This window comes from Psammomys obesus, unplaced genomic scaffold, assembly GCF_907164565.1.
Source record: "Psammomys obesus unplaced genomic scaffold, mPsaObe1.curated_primary_1811, whole genome shotgun sequence".
Taxonomy (NCBI): domain Eukaryota; kingdom Metazoa; phylum Chordata; class Mammalia; order Rodentia; family Muridae; genus Psammomys; species Psammomys obesus.
Genome location: NW_026596120.1, coordinates 16,164,040 through 16,187,532, shown reverse-complemented (window position 1 = coordinate 16,187,532; position 23,493 = coordinate 16,164,040). Strand labels below are relative to the sequence as shown.

General features: G+C 41.6%; 1 protein-coding gene across 1 annotated transcript in view; it reads left to right on the top strand.

Moving 5' to 3' along the window:
- The window catches only part of Dock3 (dedicator of cytokinesis 3), a 270,999-nt gene that overhangs the window by 228,302 nt on the left and 19,204 nt on the right, over positions 1 to 23,493 (top strand). The window contains exons 34-41 of the mRNA XM_055629516.1: positions 979 to 1,005; positions 1,123 to 1,218; positions 4,679 to 4,739; positions 4,856 to 4,949; positions 9,865 to 10,013; positions 11,433 to 11,519; positions 12,947 to 13,051; positions 22,557 to 22,698. Coding sequence (XP_055485491.1) covers positions 979 to 1,005; positions 1,123 to 1,218; positions 4,679 to 4,739; positions 4,856 to 4,949; positions 9,865 to 10,013; positions 11,433 to 11,519; positions 12,947 to 13,051; positions 22,557 to 22,698 — 761 coding nt within the window. The remainder of the gene's footprint in view (positions 1 to 978; positions 1,006 to 1,122; positions 1,219 to 4,678; positions 4,740 to 4,855; positions 4,950 to 9,864; positions 10,014 to 11,432; positions 11,520 to 12,946; positions 13,052 to 22,556; positions 22,699 to 23,493) is intronic.

The window sequence follows — 23,493 nt, the reverse complement described above, 5'->3', positions numbered from 1 at the left end:
GGAAAAAGAATAAAAGTGTACGTAGATTTAATTAGAAAAGATTCAGTTAAAGGGGTAAGGTAGTAGCCAGCATTTCCCATGCTGTATGCTCACAGAGCACCTCTTCCCCAATGTCCAGAAAGGTAAAGCTCCATAGAACAGTTAAAGAATAGTACAATGTTTTAGTACACACAAGTTAGAGGCCAGAACCTCAGTCTTCTCTCTCTAGCAGCATGATCATAGAAACCCTCACTTTCCCTGAACCTTTGACATAGGTGTATATTCTATAAAGGGAGACAGTGCTTATAGCAAAAAAGCAAACCAGCAACCAAGCTGTGAGTGTGAGGCCCCACTGCTTGTCTCCAGTCCTGGGCCAGTTAACTCCAAACGACTCTTAGAAACTTGGAGAGCAAAACATGCTCATAGGAATCATAAATAGGTTTGTATGGAATGAGGTCTGGACCTATTTTCATGACCAAAGCAAGAGGAAAGAGTAGCCTCCTAGAAGAGTATATGGGATGTCAGTGTATCTCAAAAGCCAGGCTCTTTGGACAAGCCAAAAACTGCCTCAAAGAGACAGAAGCATAGTGCTGTCCGTTTTTTAAAGACACATTAAGCTTGTGTCTTTGTTACATATTTTTGGAAGCTTCTCTTGACTGAGGTGACTTCAGTGTATAGCTCCTGAATTTACTCTCTGTCCCTCATACTGGGCTCCTTAAGTTTGTGGGAATCTTTGATTTGTATGAAAAGGTGGTTCTGTATGTTTACTGAAAAATGGCTCTGGCCAATAGAAGCAATTAGATAGTTAGCAAAGCCAGAATTATCCCAACATAGGCTCTTTATTCAGGCATTCCTTGAGAACAGATTTATAGCATATATCTCTCTCACCTTCACCTCAATGGTATCCTTAGCATCATGCACAGAGAAATGGGAGAGATGTTCATTTGTTGCTGCCAGTTCAATAATATCCTTATCTTTGCTTTTTGCTGCATGGAGTAGAACCCAGCTGTTTGGGCCCTACCCCAGGTAAGACTGCAGTGTGGCAAGTCTCCTGCCTCCAGATATATCACAGCCTCCACAGGCTCATGGACCTCACTCTTTTCAGCAAGGAAGGCTCATGAATTATGTTTGCTTCTTCAACAGCCTTCTGGAAAAGGTTGAACAGGAAACATGGCGTGAGACTGGCCTTTCCTTTGTTACCTCAGTCACTCGCCTCATGGAACGCCTTCTTGACTACAGGTATTTTTTTAGTTTGAAACTTCTGTAACCTCTCCTCTGGTAAAATATTCTCTTCTGCAAAGGCATTCACTTGACCTTAAAACTGAGACCACAGTGAGGATTGGAGAAACGGCCTTGTCTACATTGAGTTCTAGGCAGGCCTATTTATAGTGAGATCTTGTCTTTAAAAACAAACAAACATCCAAGGACCATGCATGGAGATAACCTAGAACCCCTGCACAGTTGTAGCCCATGGCAGCTCAGTATCCAAGTGGGTTCCCTAGTAAGGGGAACAGGGACTGTCTCTAACATGAACTCAGTGGCTGGCTCTTTGATCACCTCCCGCTGAGGGGGAAGCAGCCTTACCAGGCCACAGAAGAAGACAATGCAGCCAGAAGACAATGAGATCTGATAGGCTAGGGTCAGAGGGAAGGGGAAGAGGACCTCTCCTATCAGTGGACTTAGAGAGGGGCATAGGAGGAGATGAGAGAGGGGGGTGAGATTGAGAGGGAATAAGGGAAGGGACTACATCTGGGATATAAAGTGAATAAACTAATTAATATAAAAAAGAAAAATTAAAAAACAAACACAAACGTGAGAAACAGGCATGGTGGTGCATAGCTGTAATCACAGCACTGGGGAGGCTGGGGCAGAAAGATCATAAATTTGAAGCAATCTAGGCCTATATAAAACAACCATGTTTAACAACCAAGATCATCGTGTCTTAACATAGGGAGGACTGTTATGGTTCCGTTGGCTATCGTTAGAAGTCTCCCGATGACCAGTAACAGATTACTTTTTCTCGGGGATAAGTTAGAGCTTCTTGGGATCCTCTAAGATTAAATGTACCCAGAAGGCATCCCAGGGATGTGCAGTCATGTGGTCTTCTATCTAGAAAAGTCAGGGCTCAGAGGAATGGACATAGAAAGAGGGAAGAAAAAAAAAACTGTCTGCATAGCAAATTAGGGAACAGCTGTAGTTCCTTAATGAAGACCTTCCTTGGCCATATGGAAGATAAACAGGGAATTTCACCTGGTGCCAAAATAAGACCAAGAACAACTTTCATTTGCTTCTCCGGGGACTAGGGAATACCCTTTTTCTCATGCCTATATTCTTTTGTTAAAATCTGTTCCTATCCCCTAATCCTAGCAATGGTAACAGATTAGAGAAAATGTTTCATGAACTCAGAGATCTCTGTTCTGTTCAGCCTGAGAATTCATGTGGAAATAGGATTTTTCATGAAAGCCTTCCTAACCCTGTCGTGACTGTCGAATTGCTCTAAAAATAACAGAATAACCACTGCAGCGTTAATTATGCTCTCAGCAGGACTAGGATAGTCACTAAGGGTGTTTCTGGAAGTCAGAAAGATGAGAGGAGATAGGATGGTACAGGATGATAAAACCGAACCCAGGCTATACTCCTACAAGATTCATAAACCCTAGGATCAAGAAGTGACAGGGCTCTTCCTCAGGCTGTATCTGAAGAGGAAAGCACTGGTGTCCCGCAGACTCGGACGTCAGTGCACTGACTTGAGTGTGGAAGTGGAGTTCACAGAAAGAGCATTCCCTCTTTCTGTCGCACAGCTGTGGTTTTTTGTTTTGTTTTTATTTTTGTTTGTTTGTTTTCATTTTATTTTGCCCAGCTGTGTTTGAGAAAGTGTCTGCCTGTTTTCCTTGGGTCAAAACTGGCCTTTGTTCATCCCCTTTAAGGCAGAAGGCTTTCTTTTTACATGTCGGATCCCTAGCCTCTCCTGTACCTGTCATCTCACAGAGAAGAAAAGTGGGCTAAAGCCCTATATCTTTCCTTTATTGCCGTATTTTCTGAAGGTTGTTCATACTCACTTCCTTCTAGCTAAAAGGCCCAAAATCAGTTTCTTAGACTTAAAGCCCTTTTTTTTTAACTTTTATTAATTACACTTTATTCACTTTTTATCCCCCCATAAACCCCTCCCACTTCCCCTCCCAATCCCACCCTCTCTCCCCCTTCTTCATGCATGCCCCTCCCCAAGTCCACTGATAGGGGAGGTCCTCCTCTCCTTTTTTCTGATCTTAGTCTATCAGATTTCATCAGGAGTGGCTGCATTGTCATCTTCTGTGGCCTGGCAAGGCTGCTCCCCGCTCAGGGGGAGGTGATCAAAGAGCATAAAGCCCTTCTTTTAAACTGACTGATTTTCTTTCTGCCTCTGTAAACAAATGAAATTCGTAGCCAAACCAATTTTATTCTCCATTTCTTGTTTCAGTGTGGTATCTATAAAACAAGTATGCATGTCTTCAAACATGGACTGGTCTTTGCCCTGTGTCTTTCGAGTACCCAGTGCTCACATGATGCAGTCCAGCGTCCTTGTGAACACCATGATTATTGTGGTGGTTGTAGCTTTAAAAAAATGTTAATTTTGTGCATACATTGCCTCTAATCTCATTTGCAACCATGAAGGGTTACTCTTATAGTTGTCAATTAAGAAGTACATTTGAGAAGTTCTGTTGTCAAAAGTTGAGCCAACTTCCAGCTGATTCAAAGGCTGTGGTCTAGATCCCCATCCATATTTTTCTTCCCTGATCTCTTTTCTTCAGACTTCTTTATGCTGTGTTATGTGCCTAGAGTATCCCATCCAAGTCCAAACCCTCAGGGAAGCTTTCCTCAGCCAGGAGCTCACTTGGCTTTCTCTGCATACCCTGAGTACCTGTCATTTGCCACCTCTCTGACTCGGTTTGACAGAAAAGAGTCAACTCCTTGAAGGCAGGAACCTTGAGCTTTTTTTTCCTTGGTACGCTCCTTATCCCTGGTAGGTGCACAGTAAATAAAGGTCAATCAGATGAACTTTCAGGGAAGACTATGCCAAAATCAAGAGATTCTTTTTCTCTACCCAAGAATTTAAAGTTATTGACAGTATATGTGTGTGTAATAAAAACCTTATATATAAGTATATGACATTTAAGTACATTTAGATATGTTATAAAGTTTTAAGAGCTTTTTTTCCCAGTAAGTTGTGGCCAAGCATGACTTGGACTTTTGGTGTGAGACTTACTTTTAGACTAGCCAAGCTTTAAGTCTTCTAAGAGGTACCTCCTCAGCTTTATGTGAATTCTAGAATAGATTCATAGCTTCTGTCTCACATTTTCTCACAAAATGAAACTTGCTCTTTAAGAATAACTCTGTGCCTCCCTGGGGAACTTGAGAATTTGGTCTTCAGCCTAATAGACACATCCTTCTGTACTAAGGAAATTGGCAAGTGCCACTTAATTTCCTAATAATGCATCTGGGTTCTATACTCTGCAGCCAGAACAAGGAGCTCAACAGAGATCTTTGAATCCCAGGTTTGGGTGCAAAGTTGAGGGGAATCTCCTAATACAGTCATCTCCTGTTGAAGTACTTCCTGTTAGAAGGCATACTACTTTTAGATTTGGCCATAGTAATGTTCCAGTGATTGTCCCAGGAGATACCACTTCATAACATAGGCAGTCATCTGTGTTCTCTCTTCTAGGGACTGCATGAAAGGAGAAGAGACAGAGAACAAGAAAATTGGCTGCACTGTCAACCTGATGGTGAGAGGACATGAGCTCTTCCTCTCAATGGGCAAAGCCAGGCTAGCTGGAGCCTGGAAATTACCTTCAAAGAGGGGCAGACTCTCACATCTTACATACATTTCCTTCTCTTACAGAACTTTTACAAATCTGAGATTAACAAAGAGGAAATGTATATTCGATACATCCATAAGCTTTGTGACATGCACTTACAGGCTGAGAACTACACAGGTGAGTTGAGAAAGGGAAGAGCTGTGTCTTTCATTAGGGGACAGACTTGGGGGCCTATATAGAGAAAGACTGATCCTGCCAGATCTCAGAAGCATTAGATTCCAAGGTTTCCCTTCACCTCACTCCTGTCCTTCTACTCCTTTGTAGTGATGAAAAATCAGGTGACAATATGTCCTCTACTGTCTGGGGCTATTCCACTCATCTACACTCTTATCCATGTCTCTGAGAATCAAAAGTAACTTCCAAAGTCTGGTACACCAGGTTCAGAAAATTTGGAGTTCTGTCACTCCTCACAAATAGAACTTTTCTTAGGTCTTGCAAAGCTGAAATTAACCAAGACCATAACAAAGGAATATCTCCTTAATCCTGGAATCCCTAGAACTCACTGGCTCTTCCTCTGCAGCTGCACACAACTCCAACCCTGAGCTCCCAGTGTAGTCTGGACAGTATTCATCTTCTTAACAGGCTAGATAAGAGCCTTTTCTTTATGTCTACAGTCTATGCAAGTACCTGTCATGAACTGTTTACTGAGAATAGCTCTGAATGAACAGGAAGGATGCATACACGGATGTTCTATGTGATTCCCTTGTACCATAGTGTCCCGAAGAACTGTGACATACCCTATTTTTATCCCTAAGACTAAAGGACTTAAATTTGTCATCTAAATGTGGAAATGTGATCTATTCTTATTTGCAAATCTTAACTAGAATTAGTAAAAACAGAGACCCCTCCTTCCTTACCTTTGTCTTTAGATGTTAGAAAGTAGTATATATATATACTATTTTTTTCTGTTAGCACAACTTGGAAAAAAGAACAAGACAGACTAAATGACTGATCTGTCCATACTCAGGAATCTGAAACATGAGGAGATGGGTCTGCGGTAGGTCTAGGATATGTAGTGAGACGATCTTTAAAAGATGCAAAGAGAGTCTGGAGAGATGGCAAGCAGTTAAGCACACTGGCTGCTCTTCCAGTTTGGGTACAATTTGTAGCACCCAAATGGCAGCTCACAACTGTCTGTAACTCTATTCCAAGGGAATCCAAGTGTTTCCCTCACTCCTCAAAGGCCCCAGGCATACACATGGTGCACAGAGATATACATACAGGCAAGACACTCATACATAGTAAGTAAATAAATATTTTTAGGAGAAATAATATGGCATTGCATAACATGACCATTCTTTATACTGACTAATCATTATCTCAACAACTCTGAAAGAATGGTGAAGGGAAAGATTTTAATAAACTCCTTGTACTGGGCTGGAGAGATTTCTCAGTGCTTAGGAGCACTGGCTGCTCTTCCAGATGACCCAGGTTTGATTCCTAGCACTCACAACCGTATGTAACTCCAGACGCAGGAGATCCAGTGTCCTCTTCTGACTTTTGCAAGCATGGCATACATATGGTACACAAACATACAAGCAAAAGAAACACCCATGCTCATGAAAATAAGTAAAATATAAAAAATTCCGTGTATAGCCAGCCTGTAATGCCAGCACTCGGGGAGGCAGAGGCAGGCAGATTTCTGTAAGTTCAAGGTCAGCTGGGTCTACAAAGCAAGTCCAGGACAGCCAAGGCTACACAGAGAAACTCTGCTAAAAATAATAATAATCATCATCATCATCATCATCATCATCATCATCTGTGTATTAGCATAGACATTTGCTAAACTTGAGTACTGGCTATCACTTAAGAGGCTGAGTCATGGATGTGAACAGAGAAGTGCTACACTTTGTCTTTTGTAGCGTTAGGTGTTACATGTAAAAATAACAAGTCTTAGGGATTCCGTTGCTTCGATGAAACAACATGACCAAAAAGCAAGCTGGGAAGGAAAGGGTTTATTTGGCTTACACTTCCATATCTTTATTCTATCATCAAAGGAAGTTAGGACAGGAGCTCAAACAGGGCAGAAACCTGGAAGCAGGATCTGATGCAGAGGCCATAGTAGGTACTGGTACTGGCTTGCTCCCCCTGGCTTGATCAGCCTGCTTTCTTACAGAACTCGGGACCACCAGCCCAAGGATGGAGCTACCCACAATGGGCCGAGCCCTCTCCCATCAATTACTAATTAATCCAGCCTTATAGCTGGATTTTCTGGAGACATTTTCTCAATTTATGTTCCCTCCTTTCAGATAACTCCAATTTGGCTATCAAAATGACCTAAGACTAGCCAGCACAACAAGGAAGAAGAAGATTTCACATGATTCTCCAAGCTCCATAAAGAGGGCCTGCCAAGAGGTGTCAATGTCAGGGCACAGGTAGAGAGTGAAGAATGAGAAGCTCAGAGTGGACCAGGGTGAAAAATGGATTACAAGATGATTAGAAATTAGATTCTTTATAATCCTGAGAGCACTTTTTAGTATGGCCTGGAGATCCAGGCAGAAGCTAGACCTATTAACTTGCCAGTGGGGAAAGGCAATTAAAAATTACCAAACAGAAGAAGAAAGAGAATTCCTTAATAGGACTCTGGACGATGGCTGTAATTCAATGTGACTCATCTTGTGGAATTTACACTACTTACATGCTGTGTCTTTATGTAACTGTCACTAATTGTTCCATATGTAAAGTATTGCTAAGCCTACATCTGAGGCCAGGATCAAGTCCCTCCAGAAACAGAATCTCTGGCTCTACACTCACCCCATAGTCAATTCTACTCACATTCCTTAACTTTCATCCTTTTAGAAACAGTAGCAATAAGCAGAAAGAACATTCCCTGGGGTATTAGGCAGGAAAAGATTGAGGAGTGCTGGAGGAAGCCTTGATGAATTGGTGCTAACCAATTAGAACCAATTCTAAGAATGTCAGAAATAAAGGTGTTAATAAGGTGAACAGAAAGGAACCCAAGAACTGCCAAGTATCTGTTAAAAAAAATCTGTATGATATGCTTTGATCATAGTATTTCTCCTCTCCCAATTCCTGCCAGACCCTTCCCTCTTCCCTACCCACCCAACTTCATGCATGCATGCTCTCTCTTTCTAACCTCCTCCTCCTCCTTTTTCTCTCTTTCCCTCCCCTCCCTTTCTCTTCTCCCTCTGTCTCTCTTCCTCTCTCGAGAACACTGAAAACACAAAACAAAAAACTAATAAGAATTAATAACAAAACAAAATGAAACAAAAGTCCCCCACCTCAAAAAACCATGGGGTCTGTTTTGTGTTAGCCAGCTATTTCTGGGCATGGGGCCTGTCCTGGGGTGTGTTTGATGCACACAGAGAGACACCACTTTAGAAAACTAACTTCCTTTTTCCCAGGGGGTATCAATTGCAAACAGCTTCTTGATTAGGAGTGAAACTTTGTGTCCACCTCCTCTTAGAACTGGCACTTTGTCTGGTTTGAACCTGTTGAGATCCTATACCTGCTGTCACAGTCTTTGTGTGTTCACACAGGCATCAGTTCTGTGGTGCCTGAAAGGTGCTGCTTCCTTAGAGTCATTTATCACTTCTGCTTTTATAATCTTTCCGCCTCGTCTTCCTAGGGCTTGAGGGCAGGAATTTGATGAGTTCATCGAATTTAAGACTGAGTCCTCTAAAGTCTCTTACTCTCTGCATAGTGTTCACTTGGGTCTCTGTGTTAATTACCATCCACTAAAAAAAGAAGCTTCTCTAATGAGGGTTGAGCAAGATACTGATCTATGGGTGTAGTACTATGTTGTTAGGAGAATAATAGGAGCAGATTTTTCCCCCAGGCCCTGACTGATCAAGTCTTGGCCATCTTGGCCACATGAGCAGCGGGAGGTGAGGACCCCGTCTCACGGAGAAGGCCCCAGACAGTAGTTGGTCACTCCTCTTTGCTGCACCACGGCACCAGTCTGTCTGCAGGCTGCTGTTGTGAGTCACAGAGTTTGTAACTGGGTTATACTGATGATTATTTTATACCTCCAGTAATGTGCAGAATACTTTCCAGTACCACGAACGCTGGTCAGTAGAAAGTGAAGTCCAGCTCCATTTCTCTAATGTGTGATGACAGAAGTAAGTGGTGTCCTCAGCAACAGAGCCTCACCATCAGATTGTAGAGAATAACCAATAGTTTTAGGGATGGCTGGTGATGTTTAGGGTGCTCTCTATAACCCTTTTGGCCAACAACTCAACAAGATGTAACACATTCCTGGCACTAGAGGTTTTGCTTGGTGACATAAGATATCTAATGGGAGTGGGGTGGGAGGGGACTAGAGAGATGACTCTTTCAGAGAACCCGTGTTCCATTCCCATCACCCACATGGCAGGTCACAGCTGTTTGTAACTTCAGTTCTAAGGGATCCTACATCCTCATGCAGACATACATTCAGGCTAAACACCAATGCATGGAAAATAAAAATAAACTAAAAGAAATCATTGAGGCTTTTTTATAAGATTTATTTATTTTATGTATGAGTGTTCAACCTGCATTTACATCTGCCAGAAGAGGGAATCAATTCACATTATAGATGGTTGTGAGCTACCATGTGGTTGCCAGGAATTGAACTCATGACCTTCGGAAGAGCAGACGGTGCTCATAACCACTGAGCCACCTCTCCAGCCCCGATTTGAGACTCTTTTAAAAATAACAAAAAATAAAAGATGTCTAATTGAGGCATCATCTCCCCCATTATATAATGACTCCATTTAAATTCATTTTACATTTGTATATATTTGAATAAGCTTCCACCATAGTAGGTTTTCTTATGTGAACCATTCTTTAGTCTTTATCTGGAACTCAAAACAAGTGATCAAGTACTGGGAGCACTTAATGGCTCCTTTGTTCTGTGAACAAAGGTTATATTAGCTTAGCAATCCTACTGTCTTACCTTTGGTATCCAGTATTCCTGATTTGTGCTACCCATGCCTTGCTCTGATGTTCTTGCTCACCATGGACCACCTAGCAGAGCTGTTCCTGGGCCCCCAGAGGAAACCCTGAGCCACCATGCTGTCTGTTCCTACAGAGGCTGCATTCACCCTGCTTCTTTACTGTGAGCTGCTGCAATGGGAAGACCGGCCATTACGGGAGTTCCTACACTACCCATCCCAAACTGAGTGGCAGAGGAAAGAGGGACTGTGTAGGAAAATCATCCACTACTTCAACAAAGGCAAAGTAGGTGTCAGAAAGCAAGCCTTTCATCCCCTCAATTTCTGCTGTAGTTTAGGACATGTTTGTTAGAAACAAAGAGTAACTGAGGTTTATGATGAATATCTTAAATTCATCATGTGTAAGTCTGAATTAGAATTTGGAGTTTGGGAAGAATAAACTGAGTTAAATATCATATAAACTGATGTTTTTAAGTATCCAAGAGGAAGAAAACACTATAATAATGTTAAGATGAAGGTGTAGTGCAGTGGTAGAGAACTTATCTAGCTTTCACAGGTCCCTGGGTTGAGTCCTCAGCACCACAAAAAAAACAATGAAGAAAATGAACAGGTCATTAGAATGAAGCCCACTGCCACCTTCTTCAGGCAAGTTAGATGGGCCTATTGCTTTAACAGGAACTGCATCACGGAAAGAGTCTGTTCTCCAACTAGGCAAAGAACATCTGAAGCCTAAAGTTATAGGCTGCTGCCAGGTGTGTAGAAGCCTCTTTCTGCTTGATTGCCATATTTTTTTTTTTGCAATTGATCTCTTCTAAAAAGTTTACAGTCCCTTTATTAACTTATTTAAGAAATACTGAGTAGCTACCATACCTGTTATTGCTCTAGGATTTAAAAATAAATACATAATCTAATCTAGACTAATACAACAAAAAAATAAATTTTTAAATGAGATAAGAATAACAAGGAGCCAACAGAACAAGAAAATTTGAACACAGGGAACTTCTCAGAGACTCATACTCCAACCAAGAACTATTCATGGAGATAACCTAGAACCCCTGCACAGATGTAGCCCATGGCAGGTCAGTGTCCAAGTGGGTTACCTAGTAATGGGAAGAGGGACTGCCTCTGACATAATCTGATTGGCCTGCTCTTTGATCACCTCCCCCTGAGGGGGGAGCAGCCTTACCAGGCCACAGAAGATGACAGTGCAGCCACTTCTGATGAGAACTGATAGTCTAAGATCAGAAAGAAGGAGAGGAAGACCTCCCCTATCAGTGGACTTGGGGAAGGGCATGCATGCAGAAAGGGGAGAAAGGGTGGGATAGGGAGGGGAAGAGGGAGGGGCTTATGGGGGGATACAAAATGAATAAAGTGTAATTAATAATAATAAAAAAAGAATAGAACAGACAAGATTCATTTTTTATTATTTGTAATAAAAAAAAAAAAAAGAATAACAGACCAAAGAGGCAGTCTTCTTGTAGAGGTAGACAAGAGAGACATGGAGGCTAAGGCATTTGAGCAAAACCTAGAAATCTCTACATGAGCAAGAAGACCACAGTGCTGTGTGATACTCTCTGGAATTGGTTTTGAAGACAATGTTCTTTGTAATATATGAGTTGGAGCTGGCCTTTTGTTTTAGTCTTTCATATGTTCAGTGGACTTAACCATTCTGAGATGCTGAAGCCCTGTTTCCTTTTTTATACAGAGCTGGGAGTTTGGGATCCCTCTTTGTAGAGAGCTGGCATGTCAGTATGAGAGCCTTTATGACTATCAAAGCCTCAGCTGGATTCGGGTAAGCTTTGTCTTGTCCACTGTATCCCTAGCCAAAAGCTACTGGACTTCCTGGCATCTGTTTCGAAACGATTCCTAAGGCCCTTAGCTCAATGTCATGGACAGAGGCTAGGTTTCTGCCTTTAAGATACTTGCAGTCTGACTGGGGAACAAAAGCACATGCCTGACAAATGATTTTGTGATCCTAACACCAAAAGCCACCTGTACTCAGGGAAAGAAGAAGGCATGACAGGATAGGGATTTCTGAGGATGGGGAACCTCCTAGCTTCATGAAGAAGTTTTTCATGAAATGGTTTTGTTCAGTGGCATATTTAAAAAACTTTTATTATTTGTGGGTGTTCATGATATAAGAAAGGCATCCATGATGAGGTACATGTGTAGAGTAAGAAAACTACTTTGTGGGTTCCATTCTATCCTTCCATCTTTATGTGGATTCTGGAGATTAAACCCAGATCACCAGGCTTGTACTGCTCTTAGGGTTCACTGATACCTAAAAAATGTTTATTGTGAGAGTTTTCCCAACTGTATCTTATAGTTACTTAAGCATTTTGTCCTTGCTCCCTTCTTTGAAGCAAAATATTCAAAAATTATGTCAAATGTCCCATGGATTTTGAAAGTCCTTATAAAGTCTTTCCTTATTGCTGACACTATCTTCTTAGTTGTAACATCTTATTGTTTCATCAGCAGAGAAAGACTAGTGGTATCAGGGCATCATCCACTCCACCCTCCTCTATGTCTAAGCCATTTGAGCAAAGACCAGAAATCTCTAGTCTACATTGGGACATGATTCTTTAAAGTACATTTTTGGCTAATTTTTAAGGGCTACTGCCTAATGATGGTTAAATAGCCATAATGAAAAACTTGCTGACTTTGTAGTGTTGGACATCATGAACATTAATTATCTTTTCAAATTTAAAAATTCCTAAATTGGAACCAGTACTACTGATGCTGGCAACTGAAGCTTCTTAATTGTAGTTAATAGTATCTTAAGTCAAATAATAGATGAAGAGTGGATGCAGATAGACTGACATGTAATGGTAATGAGAGTTGTTAGTAGACAGCTACCAGAAACTCTCTTCAAAGATCAGCTAGTATAGCGAATGTCCGTCAAATCCATGTTAAATAGTTATTTTTCAAGTTCAGGCCTCAGATCTCTGTGGATCTGGGTCCATGCCCAGGATGAATATGAGCAACCTCACAGGGATACAGTAGGCAGGCTTGTCTTTATCTGGTCATCAGATAGCAGTGAAGAAGGAAGGAGGGCTTTCCCCTTCCATAATGCAATTCCCTGGAGAGAGGCTGGTAGTATCTAAAGGTTACTTCCTTGTCAGCTAGATTGAGTTGTCATGCTCCCTCTCTAGAAGACAGCATCTAGTTGAGCCTAGGAGAAACTGCTTGGCATACTAACCACACCTTTATTGTTAACAGAAAATGGAGGCCAGCTATTATGACAACATTATAGAGCAGCAACGCCTGGAGCCTGAGTTCTTCCGGGTTGGCTTTTATGGCAGGAAGTTTCCTTTCTTCCTTCGGGTGAGTAAACTTGTACAACCACTCTGGAAATCAATCTGGTGCTTTCTCAGACAATTAGGACTAGTGATTCCTCAAGATCCAGCTATTCCACTCCTAGGTATATATCCAAAATATGCTCAAGAATACAAAAAGGACATTTGCTCAAACATGTTTGTAGCAGCTTTATTCGTAATAGCCAGAACCTGGAAACAACCCAGATGTCCCTCAGTGGAGGAATGGATACAGAAATTGTGGTACATTTACACAATGGAATACTACTCAGCTATTAAAAACAAGGAAATCATGAACTTTGCAGGCAACTGGTGGGGTCTAGAAAAGATCATCCTGAGTGAGGTGTCCCAGAAGCAGAAAAACACACACGGTATATACTCACTTCTAAGTGGATATTAGACATATAATATAGGATAAACATACTAAAATCTGTACACCTAAAGAAGCTAAGCATCTGGGTAAGATGCTCAGTCCTTACTTAGAAAGGCAAACGGGATGGACATCAGAAGAAGGAGAAAACAGGGAACAGGACAGGAGGCTACCACTGAGGGCCTCTGAAAGACTCTACCTAGCAGGATATCAATCAGATTGCTGAGACTCATAGCCAAACTTTGGGCAGAGTGCAAGGAATCTTATGAAAGAACGGGGAGATGGAAAGACCTGAAGGGGACAGGAGCTCCACAAGGACAGCAACAGTACAAAAATATCTGGGCCCAGCTATTATGACAATATTATAGAGCAGCAACACCTGGAGGCTGATACTCCAACCCAGGACCATGCATAGAGATAACCTAGAACCCCTGCACAGATGTAGCCCATGGCAGCTCAGCGTCCAAGTGGGTTCCCAGCAGGGACTGTCTCTGACATGAACTCAGTGGCTGGCTCTTTGATCACCTCCCCCTGAGGGGGGAGCAGCCTTACCAGGCCACAGAAGAAGACAACGCAGCCAGTCCTGATGGGCCCTGGTAGGCTAGGGTCAGATAGAAGGGGAGGAGAACCTCTTCTATCAGTGGACTTGGAGAGGGGAATGGGAGGAAATGAGGGAGGGAGGGTGAGATTGGGAGGGGATGAGAGAGAGGGCTACAGCTGGGATACAAAGTAAATAAACTGTAACTAAGCCATAAATTTTTAAAAAAATTAAAAAACAAGTGTCTGCAGAGCCTAGAAGAAGGCACTGAATCCCTGTGGGCCTGGAGTTAGAGATCGTTGTGAGCTTTCTCATGTGGGTACTAGGAAATTAACTCAGATTTTCTGCAAGAGCAGTGGGTGCTCTTAACTGCTAAGCAGTTTCTCTACTTTATTTTTAAGAAAAGGTCTCTCATTGAACCTGAAGCTCATCAATTCAGTTATGCTGTATGGTCAGTGAGCTTCATGGATCTATCTATCTTCATATCACCAGTGCTAAGGTTAGATATGCATACCTCCATGACCAGCTTCCTACATACATTCTGGGGGTCCAAACTTAGTTCCTAATTCTTGCACCACAGGTACCAACTAAACCATCTCCCCATCCCACAAGAACATTTATATTATATACATAATTCACTTAACACTTGTACAGTCTCCTTTCTTTTTCATGTATTCTCCTGACCACTTCTCTCCAAAGGACCGATCAGTCAACAGACTATATTTGGCTCAGTTTAACAATACTGGCTGCCGCCTTCAATTCTATTCTGATGTGCAGTATTATTCTGTATTTACTAGGAATGTATCAGGAAGTGACTAGGGCCCAAAAATCTTTTATATAGGTACCTTCCAAGTTCTGCCTCTAGTTCCTTCATTGTGGCTCATCTTAGCTAGTAGCATTAGTGTAGCCTGACCTCAACAGTAGGCACACTTCTTGGGTGTTCATCTAAATGATGATTATGTTCTTCTGAATGCACTGTAACGCATATAGTCAGGACGGAGAATTGTTGACTTAAAAAACTGAGAGGAGAGTACTCTTAGCTCTCAGGTCCTTATGAGAGCTCCAAGCACTAATTCAGCTGTGGAAAGACTAAGAAGCCATTTCCATGACACAGGATACAACAGCAACTTCTCTCTTTCAATGGGAGAAAGATGTCTAAAGGACTGATCTAGAATATACACAGTGCAAAAGGATGACTTGGTCATATACCTAGTGATAGTAGTTAAGTCAATGCAAAATAAATGTTGGAATTTAATCTTTGTTTACAGGTCACGGCAAGATAGGAAATTATACATAGAAATAAGACGCCCATTCAGAGGCCAGGCTTCACATAGTATGCATAGTTTGGAACTACTGTTCAAGTATACCTTAATTTTTTAATGTTACAGTAACAAACTACGCTTTAAGAGAATTGTTAAGGGAAACATCTTGACATACGCCTGTAATCCCAGTATTTTGGAGATGGAGGCAGGAAGATTTTGAGTTTCAGGCCAACCTGAACTATGCAGGACCTTAGGTACAAAAAAAAAATTTGTTAAAGAAACAATAAGAGAAACTTGTTCAATATCATAAATAACACAACAGACAACTTCATGCCTCAGCTGTAATATTTAAGATTAAGATCCCAGTAATCCCATCCTAAATTTGGAAAGTAAAGAATTCAGAAGTAGTTTCTGACACATTTTGATCCTCTTACTGTTTTTAGTTTTTCATTTTTGTTTTTGAGACAGTGTGTCATGTAGTCCAAGCTCGCCTTGAACTAGTTATGTAGCTGAGACTGACTTTGAATCTCTGCTCATCCTGCTTCTGCTTCCTGAGTGCTGAGAGCATGGTATTATGCAGTGTTGATAATCAGACTCAATGCTTTATTCATGCTAGGCAAGCACTGTATCAAGTGAGCTCTATTCTTAGTTCTTGATCTTATTCTATTCAGAAATATTTCTGCATTAAGCTTGATAATGTCTTATTCACAGGCTTATTTTTATAATGTTTGGTAGAGCCTCAATTTGCCTAATCCTCCACATACTCTTTAGTCATTATACCAAGTTTGTTTGTAGTCTAGAAGATACTGGAATGATTCAGAATAACGAGTTATGTTTTAAGAATCTCTCACAGTTAAGAAATTTCTCAGTGGGTCTGTTAAGCCACATTTAATAAAGTATACAACCTGTGCAACCCTTCCATCACTCTTATAGTTAGTCACAGCCTATACAATTTCCTTTAGTATCTTAAACTGTGCATTAGAAAGAATACCAATCAAAAGTAGGACTAGTCCATAAGGTGTAGGTCTTGTTTCTGGTCCTGACAGCCATCTTTGAAGTTTGACATTGTCTCTGTAGCTTCCTTCTGAATATTACTAGTTTGAGGCTAGCAGGCCGGGAAATATGGCAGATACTCCTGCATCTGTCACACTTGAGTATGCTCGTCTGTGCCAGTGACAGTGTTCTCTGTAGCTTTTAGTATGAGAGTTACAGTCGGCAATTCAGCAGATCCTAGAAGTTTCATAGGTTAAAGCACAACTCCTGTTTGTATGACCATTTCCTTGTGTTTGAACCATGAGAAAGGTAGGAAACATCTTAGCAGTGTCTGCTAATGCTTCTGGATCTTCCTGATGCAAGAGATGAACTAAAAGTAGGAAAAGTTGTTTAACAACATCTAATGAGAGTGCAGGATTCTTAAAGTGACAAACATTTGAAGGCGTCCAGATAAGACTATACCAGCACCACATACTAAATATATATCAGGAACTGCAGAAAACTAATAGTGAATCAACTACACCATGCTTGATAACTGAGTCTAAGAGAACTAAACCATCATCTGCAATATGTCCTACAATCCATAAAGCTTCTCACTAATGTGAGCATGAAAAGATGCCAATAGAGAAAGCCACAACATTGGTCTCTTCTGGTTTTCCAGAAGCAGTCAGTGCTAGCACCCAAACAGATTCAAGCAGAAAGGAACTATAATCAGTTTTGCAGAAGGACACAAATTTTAGAGTCAACCCTGCTTGGATAATGTTGCTCTGAAGATTTTTCCCTAGAAAGCAATTTCCTAACAGCTTCAGTAGCTTACAGCAGGTTTTCCAAGTTGTTGCTCTTTATATCTTTGATGATGTCATCAGCAGACCAATTTACAGTGCCCTGGCTGCTGTAGCTTTTCTTCTGGGGGGAAATGCCATCATTAGGAAACAAACTTAACAGTTGTCTTTCCTCATTTTCTTCTTTTTCATAGTAACTTCTATCCAGTGATAGCCCTTTCCCATACTGTCATTTTCTGGCAAATTAGCATTTCCATTATTAAATCTGGGAATGAGAGACAAAGGGGGAAATTTGCACAAGGGATTGAAGCTTCCATGAGAAGTGGTACAGAAGTCAGGCTACAGAACATTTACCATGGCTCAGCCCAAAGGTGGTGTATGACTTTATTTATTCAGTGCAAACCATGATCCAGTAGTCATCCTGTGCCTTTAGACTATGTTCCATTAATATTTGTTGGTTTTGGATGACTTAAATAAAGCTGTCCTCATGGATGGGTCCTGGAGCTGCATTTAAGGCCTAAAGCTAGCTCTGACTGTCCCCAGTTCCAATAAATTTCAATGTCCACAAACCTAAGCCAACAAATGAGAAAGATCACAAGACCCTCTTAATATATTTAGTATCTCATTAGGAAAATTGCTTTAGCCAGTGAATGATAACAAGTTTAATATATCAAGAGTCTGCTAGTTCCCTGACAGTTGGGGGGAGAGGGGACCTAGTCTACTAACAGAGTCAGTACATCCATAGTTAAGATGTAAAGCAGGTCAGCTTTCACTTTTTTTAGGAATACTCATTCTTGGCTAAAAGAAAAAATTATCTATACTATAACAGATAATATAAGAGGGTCAGCAAACTGTTTCTACGTGATAATTATGATCCCTAGGAACATCCCAGCTCTGTTGTAAAAACAAACTTTCTGAGGACCAGGATTCCTTGACCTATAATGATCATCCAGCCCAGGCATTTCAGAAGTGGCACATTTGGTACTCCAATACTCAGAGGTGCTATAATAGTCTGGTGTGATGGCTTGTGCTTGCAGTCTTAACCCTTGGGATCTAAAGTAGGCACATTGTAAGTTCAAGGCCAGACTGAGTTGCATAGTAGGTTCTAGAGCAGTGCAGGCTCTTAAATAGGGAGATTTTGTCTAATTAAATAAATAGCATTGAGAGCCAAGTGTAGCAGTGTACACTTGGGGGGGGGGTAGAGGCAGGAGGATCAAAAGGTCAAATTCATCCTAGGGGACATAGTGAGTTTGAGGCCAGTCTGAAATACATGAGACCCTGTCCCCCAAAAAAGAAAAAATAGTAATAGTTGAACTAAATTCAATAAAATAGGTGAGAGTATACAATAATTAGAAACCAAGAGCCTCTCCAGAAAGTCCTGAAACAAATCAATTTCTTTGGTTCTTTTATCTTTACAAAGGATGCTTAATTGTTGTATTCTCAACCCCAATTTGTAAATCATATCTAATTTGTGATACCATTCCAAGAATGTTAGGGTCCAAAAGTCCAGAGCAACCCAACCAGGTAAAAGAGTGCACACAAAGCAATATCTTTATTTGATTTAGGCAGCAGAAACTGACCAATCAGGGAGAACAGCACAAACTCAGGAATTGCATTCTCAGACGTTCATCTTAGTAAGTATTCAAGCAGATGACAAAAATTTATTGTACTCAGGCCACTACTAATCGATCAAGGTCACAGATCAGACCTGGGAGCTGAACTGCGACCCCAAACCAGAATGTTACAGACTTTTTAACCTTGACAACCACAAATGTTTGTGCCAAGTTACAATTTGCAATTTGCCAGCAATCAGAATCATTTGTTCTTTCATGGTTAGGAACAATCATTATGTTTTGGGGAACAAAAGGAGAAAAAGGAAGAAATTGGCTAGCCATCTGGAAAGCTCCCCTAGAGCCTAAAAACCTAAACTTAATTTCACTTTATGATCAAAATGGAGTCTGAAAACAAATTGGCAGTATTAGGATAAGTCTTGTTTGTTTGATTCCCAATAAGACATCATAATTTTGGATGAAGTAAATTCAGTGCTTGTTGTCTCATGTTTTTCTCTTCCAAGCAAGTCACAACAGGCATTGAATTTACTTCATTTAAAATTATGGTGTCTTGTTGGGAATCAAACAAGTAATACTTATCCTATGTACTGCCATCTTGTTTTTATACTCCATTTTATTTTATTTTATTTTTTCTTATCAGTTACATTTTATTAACTCTGTATCCCAGCCGTGTCCCGATCCCTCATTCCCTCCCAGTCCCTCCCTCCCTCATCTCCACCGTGCCCCTTGCCAAGTCCACTGATAGGGCGAACCTCCTCCCCATTCATCTGATCCTGTTTTATCAGGTATCTTCAGGACTGGCTGCAAAGCTCTCCTCTGTGGCCTAACAGGACTGCTCCTCCCTTGGGGGGTGGGGAGGCCAAAGAGCCAGTCACTGAGTTCCTGTTAGAAATAGTCCTTGTTCCCCTCACTATGGGAAACCAATTGGTTACTGAGTTACCACAGGCTACATCTGAGCAGAGGTTCTAGGTTACATTCATACATGGTCCTTGGTTGCATGTCAGTCTCAGAAAAGACCCTGTGCCCAGATATGTTTGGTCCTTGTGGAGCTCCTATCCTTTCCTCATCAGACTAACTCCCCTTCTTTCTTATGATTCCCTGTACTCTGCCAAAGGTTTGGTCATGAGTCTTTGCTTTGAAAACACTGCTAGTTAGAGTTTTTCAAATGCGCTCAGTAGACTCCTGTCAATGTTTAATGTGCATCCCATTTGTCTTTCAAAACGAGGATTGATAATCTTACCCCATGTCCGCTCTCGATTATCTTTTTTAGGTGTATAGATTTCATTATGTTTATCATATCTTATAGGTCTATATAAGTGAGTTTATACTCCATTTTTATCATAAGATAAAATTAAGTTCACTTTCACCTTCTAATGTACATGCCACAGAACATATCAATATATCAGATTCTTAGAAATTTTGGACAAGAAGGATCAGCCATAGAACCTGTACCTTATGCTTGCAAGTAACAGTCTGGATGTTTAATATGGTTTCAAAGTTTCTAATAACGGAAGAAAAACAAAGAATGTTAGGAAGTATCACTTGTCAGTCCATTGCGCCTGCGTACAGAGAGTAGCAGCTACTAGCTGATTCAAGCATACAGATTTCCCTGGCTTAAGCTCATGATACCTTCCCTTCCTTAAGCAGTCAGTTCATCTGCGGCAAATGGAAGTACATGGTAAAAATACAAAGTAGTGGCAACCAGACCTGTCTTTTTGTGGGGATACCGGCACTTGTGTACAAGTAAATATGAGACTAACAGCAGCCTCAAGGTCAGCATTTGGGTTCCTTCCTTTTACTGGGCCTTCCCCGCTATTCCTGTGCTACCACCCCATACACAGGGCATCTATTTCTTTAGCTCACTCATCTTGTTTTCCTTGGGTCGTCTGCCTCCCTCACTTCACAAATAGTATTATCTACTACTCTTCAAGGTGACAGGAAGAATATCCAGACCTCTTTTCTTGGGAGAATCCTATTTCTCTTCATTTGATACATAAAAAGATGTCTGTGAGGATTGTGTGCATCTTAGTGGATGTTGAAAAGCTAGTTCTTCAAAGATAAAGGCAGCCCTTGTGTCCTTGGGTTCCACATCTACAGATTCAACCAGCCACAGACAGAACATATTTTCAGGAAATTCACCTGTACCAAATGTATACAGACTTGTTTTTCTTGTCATCATTCCCCAAATAATACAGTGTGACAACATTTTTTGTAGATTTTTGTAAATTTGTAGAATTTACAACATTTTTGTAAATTTGTAGAATTTACATCCTTGTATTTTATGTACCCTAAAGATGACTTGAAGTAGTCAGGCATGGTGGCGCAAGCCTTTAATACTAGCACTTGGGAGGCAGAGGCAGGTGTGTATCTGTGAGTTCTCAAGGCCAGCCTGGTCTACAGAGTGACCAGCGCTACACAGAGAAACCCTGTCTTGAAAAAAATTTTATTAAATTTAAAAGATGACTTGTTCTTTCTCTCTCTCTACACACACACACACACACACACACATATGTATACATATATATGCTTATACATGGAGGTATACCTCTACATAAGGAACTTTGCTGGTAATAGTTTTCCATCCTGATTCACCCCAATATGTGGCTCAGTCTTATTTGAGTTTATCCATAATACTAGGTTGAGGTCCTCCAAAACCTGGCCTGTGATCAGCTCTGCCACCGGAAGTATATGGCTGCCCTTACGGTGATGTGCCTTTTCTGCCTCTCTTTTTCTTCTTTCCCTACCTTTAGAACTCCCCCTTTGACTAAGACATGACAATAAGGGATGCCAGTGTCTGAGGTGACTTGCTGAAATGGGTCTGGTGTGCCAGCTAGTTGGGCAGTATGACTAATAGGCTTTTTTAAAATGTTTTATTTGTTTGACTATGTGTGTCTGTGTAAGTGTATGACCATGTGTGTACACACACAGAGGCCAGAATGTGGAGTCAGGTGTCCTCCTCAGTCATTCTTTCCCTATTTCTTTGGGGCAGGATCTCTCCTGAACCCCGGTCTCATATTTTCTCCACTAGGCTGGAAGACAACAAACCCCAGTAAACCCTGCTATCTCTGTTCACCTCAGAGCTGGTATTGCAGGTCTGCTTAGGATACCCAAATGTTACATGGGTGCTAGGATCTGAACTCTGTTCCTCATAGTTGTGCAGCAAGCACTCTCAAACCACTTAGCCATCTCTCCAGTCCCCCTTCTAGTAAGCTTTACTGGGCTTTTAGCTATCACTCATGAGTGACCAGCTGTGAGCTGTGCAGAGCAGCAGGGGCTAAGGGTGTCCTGTGTACATGGAGACTTCAGTCCACAGAGAACCTGAGACCTAACTCAGACCAAATGTGCGCTGCATTCAGGAGGCCGAGGCTAAAGGAAGGAAAGAAAGAGAGAAAGACTGAGATTTGTTGTGTTGGCAGACGTGTTTGGAAAGAAATTTACTGCCAAAGGGGTTTATCACTGTACTAAGCAATAGATATACACGCGTTTAAAACTGTCAGCACCATGGCAGTCACTCCTTAGCACACATTTGCTAGTCCCTCCAGCCACCCTCTCACCAGTTCTGCAAACATCTCTGCCTTCTCGTGGTTTGGCTGTTGCTTGGGTTGTTATCACACACAGCTTGCTTGTCCTCACTCTTCTGCAGTAGGCTAACCAAGTGGGACTTTAGGTATTTTTAGAAAACATTGATTCTTCTAAAGCCCTTCCCCTACTTTGCTTCCCTTCACAGGTAAAGTATTCCTTCTTCCCCCAAGTTCCCAGCTATCTGTACCCCTCCTCAGGACTGCCACACCACAGAGTACCATTTCTTCATCTGTCCCTCTCCTTCCTTCTCTACTGTCATTTCTCTTAAGAAAGGAGCTGAGTACTGTGCCTATACTTGTGCCTAGGCTGGTATAAAGGAGGCTCCTAGGGTATATTTATGGGATGAGTAACTGCTACTATGTGGAATGGAGGCAAGGTACATGCAAGGCATAGAATGTGCTTTCATGTTTTTGGCAGAACAAAGAATATGTGTGCCGTGGTCATGACTACGAGAGGCTAGAAGCCTTCCAGCAGAGGATGCTCAGCGAGTTCCCACAAGCTGTTGCTATGCAGCACCCCAACCATCCTGATGATGCCATCCTACAGTGTGATGCTCAGTGTATCTTTTGAAACTTGGTAGAGTAGGAAGGGCTGGGATCCTGAGAGGTAAGTCCCACCCAGCCAACCATTCCTCTACCATGTGGCCGGCTTTCTACCTTTATTTAGCTTAGCTGTCATCCTAAACCTGGTGTCTTTACTATTGAGCTCACATTTGACAGGATACTCAGTCTTCATAAGAGGCAGTGGCATGGCATCCCATTAGCCATGGATGACCTCATACGTGGTCATAGGCTGAGCTTCAGGGACTGGTTGTCAGGCTAGTTACTGTCATGACTTCAGTGCCTACCCTGGACTCTGGAGCCTGGCCAGGCAGTCAGGACCAATCACTGGATGAGGGGTTGTGGTCCCAGCATGACTCTAGCCACAGGTTTACCACCTATTCTGCAACCTGCTCTTCTTTCCTGTGCAGTTACTGTCCCTTGTCTTTGCTAAGTTGCGTGTAGCAGAGTGCCAGGGAGGAGGAGGTTAGAGAAGGCCTATAATTTGATGGCACTTGAAAGTTTCAGTGAAAACACTGGCCTACCCCTGACTACCGACTTTACACAGCTTTCTTGAAAATTATATGCTAGTCATCATGTGACAAGCTTATTCCAGAGATGAGAGGGTAAGTAGGTTCCATGTTCTCTTCACAAAGATGTCAGAGAATATTTTAATTAAGAGGTTGTTTTGACTGGGCCTTTGGCACAGGCCTGTAATCCAAGTTACTTGAGACACTAAAGCAAGAAAATACCGAGTTTAAGATCTGCCTTAGCTACAGGGTGAATTCAGCACTACCCTAGGCATTTTAGTGAGA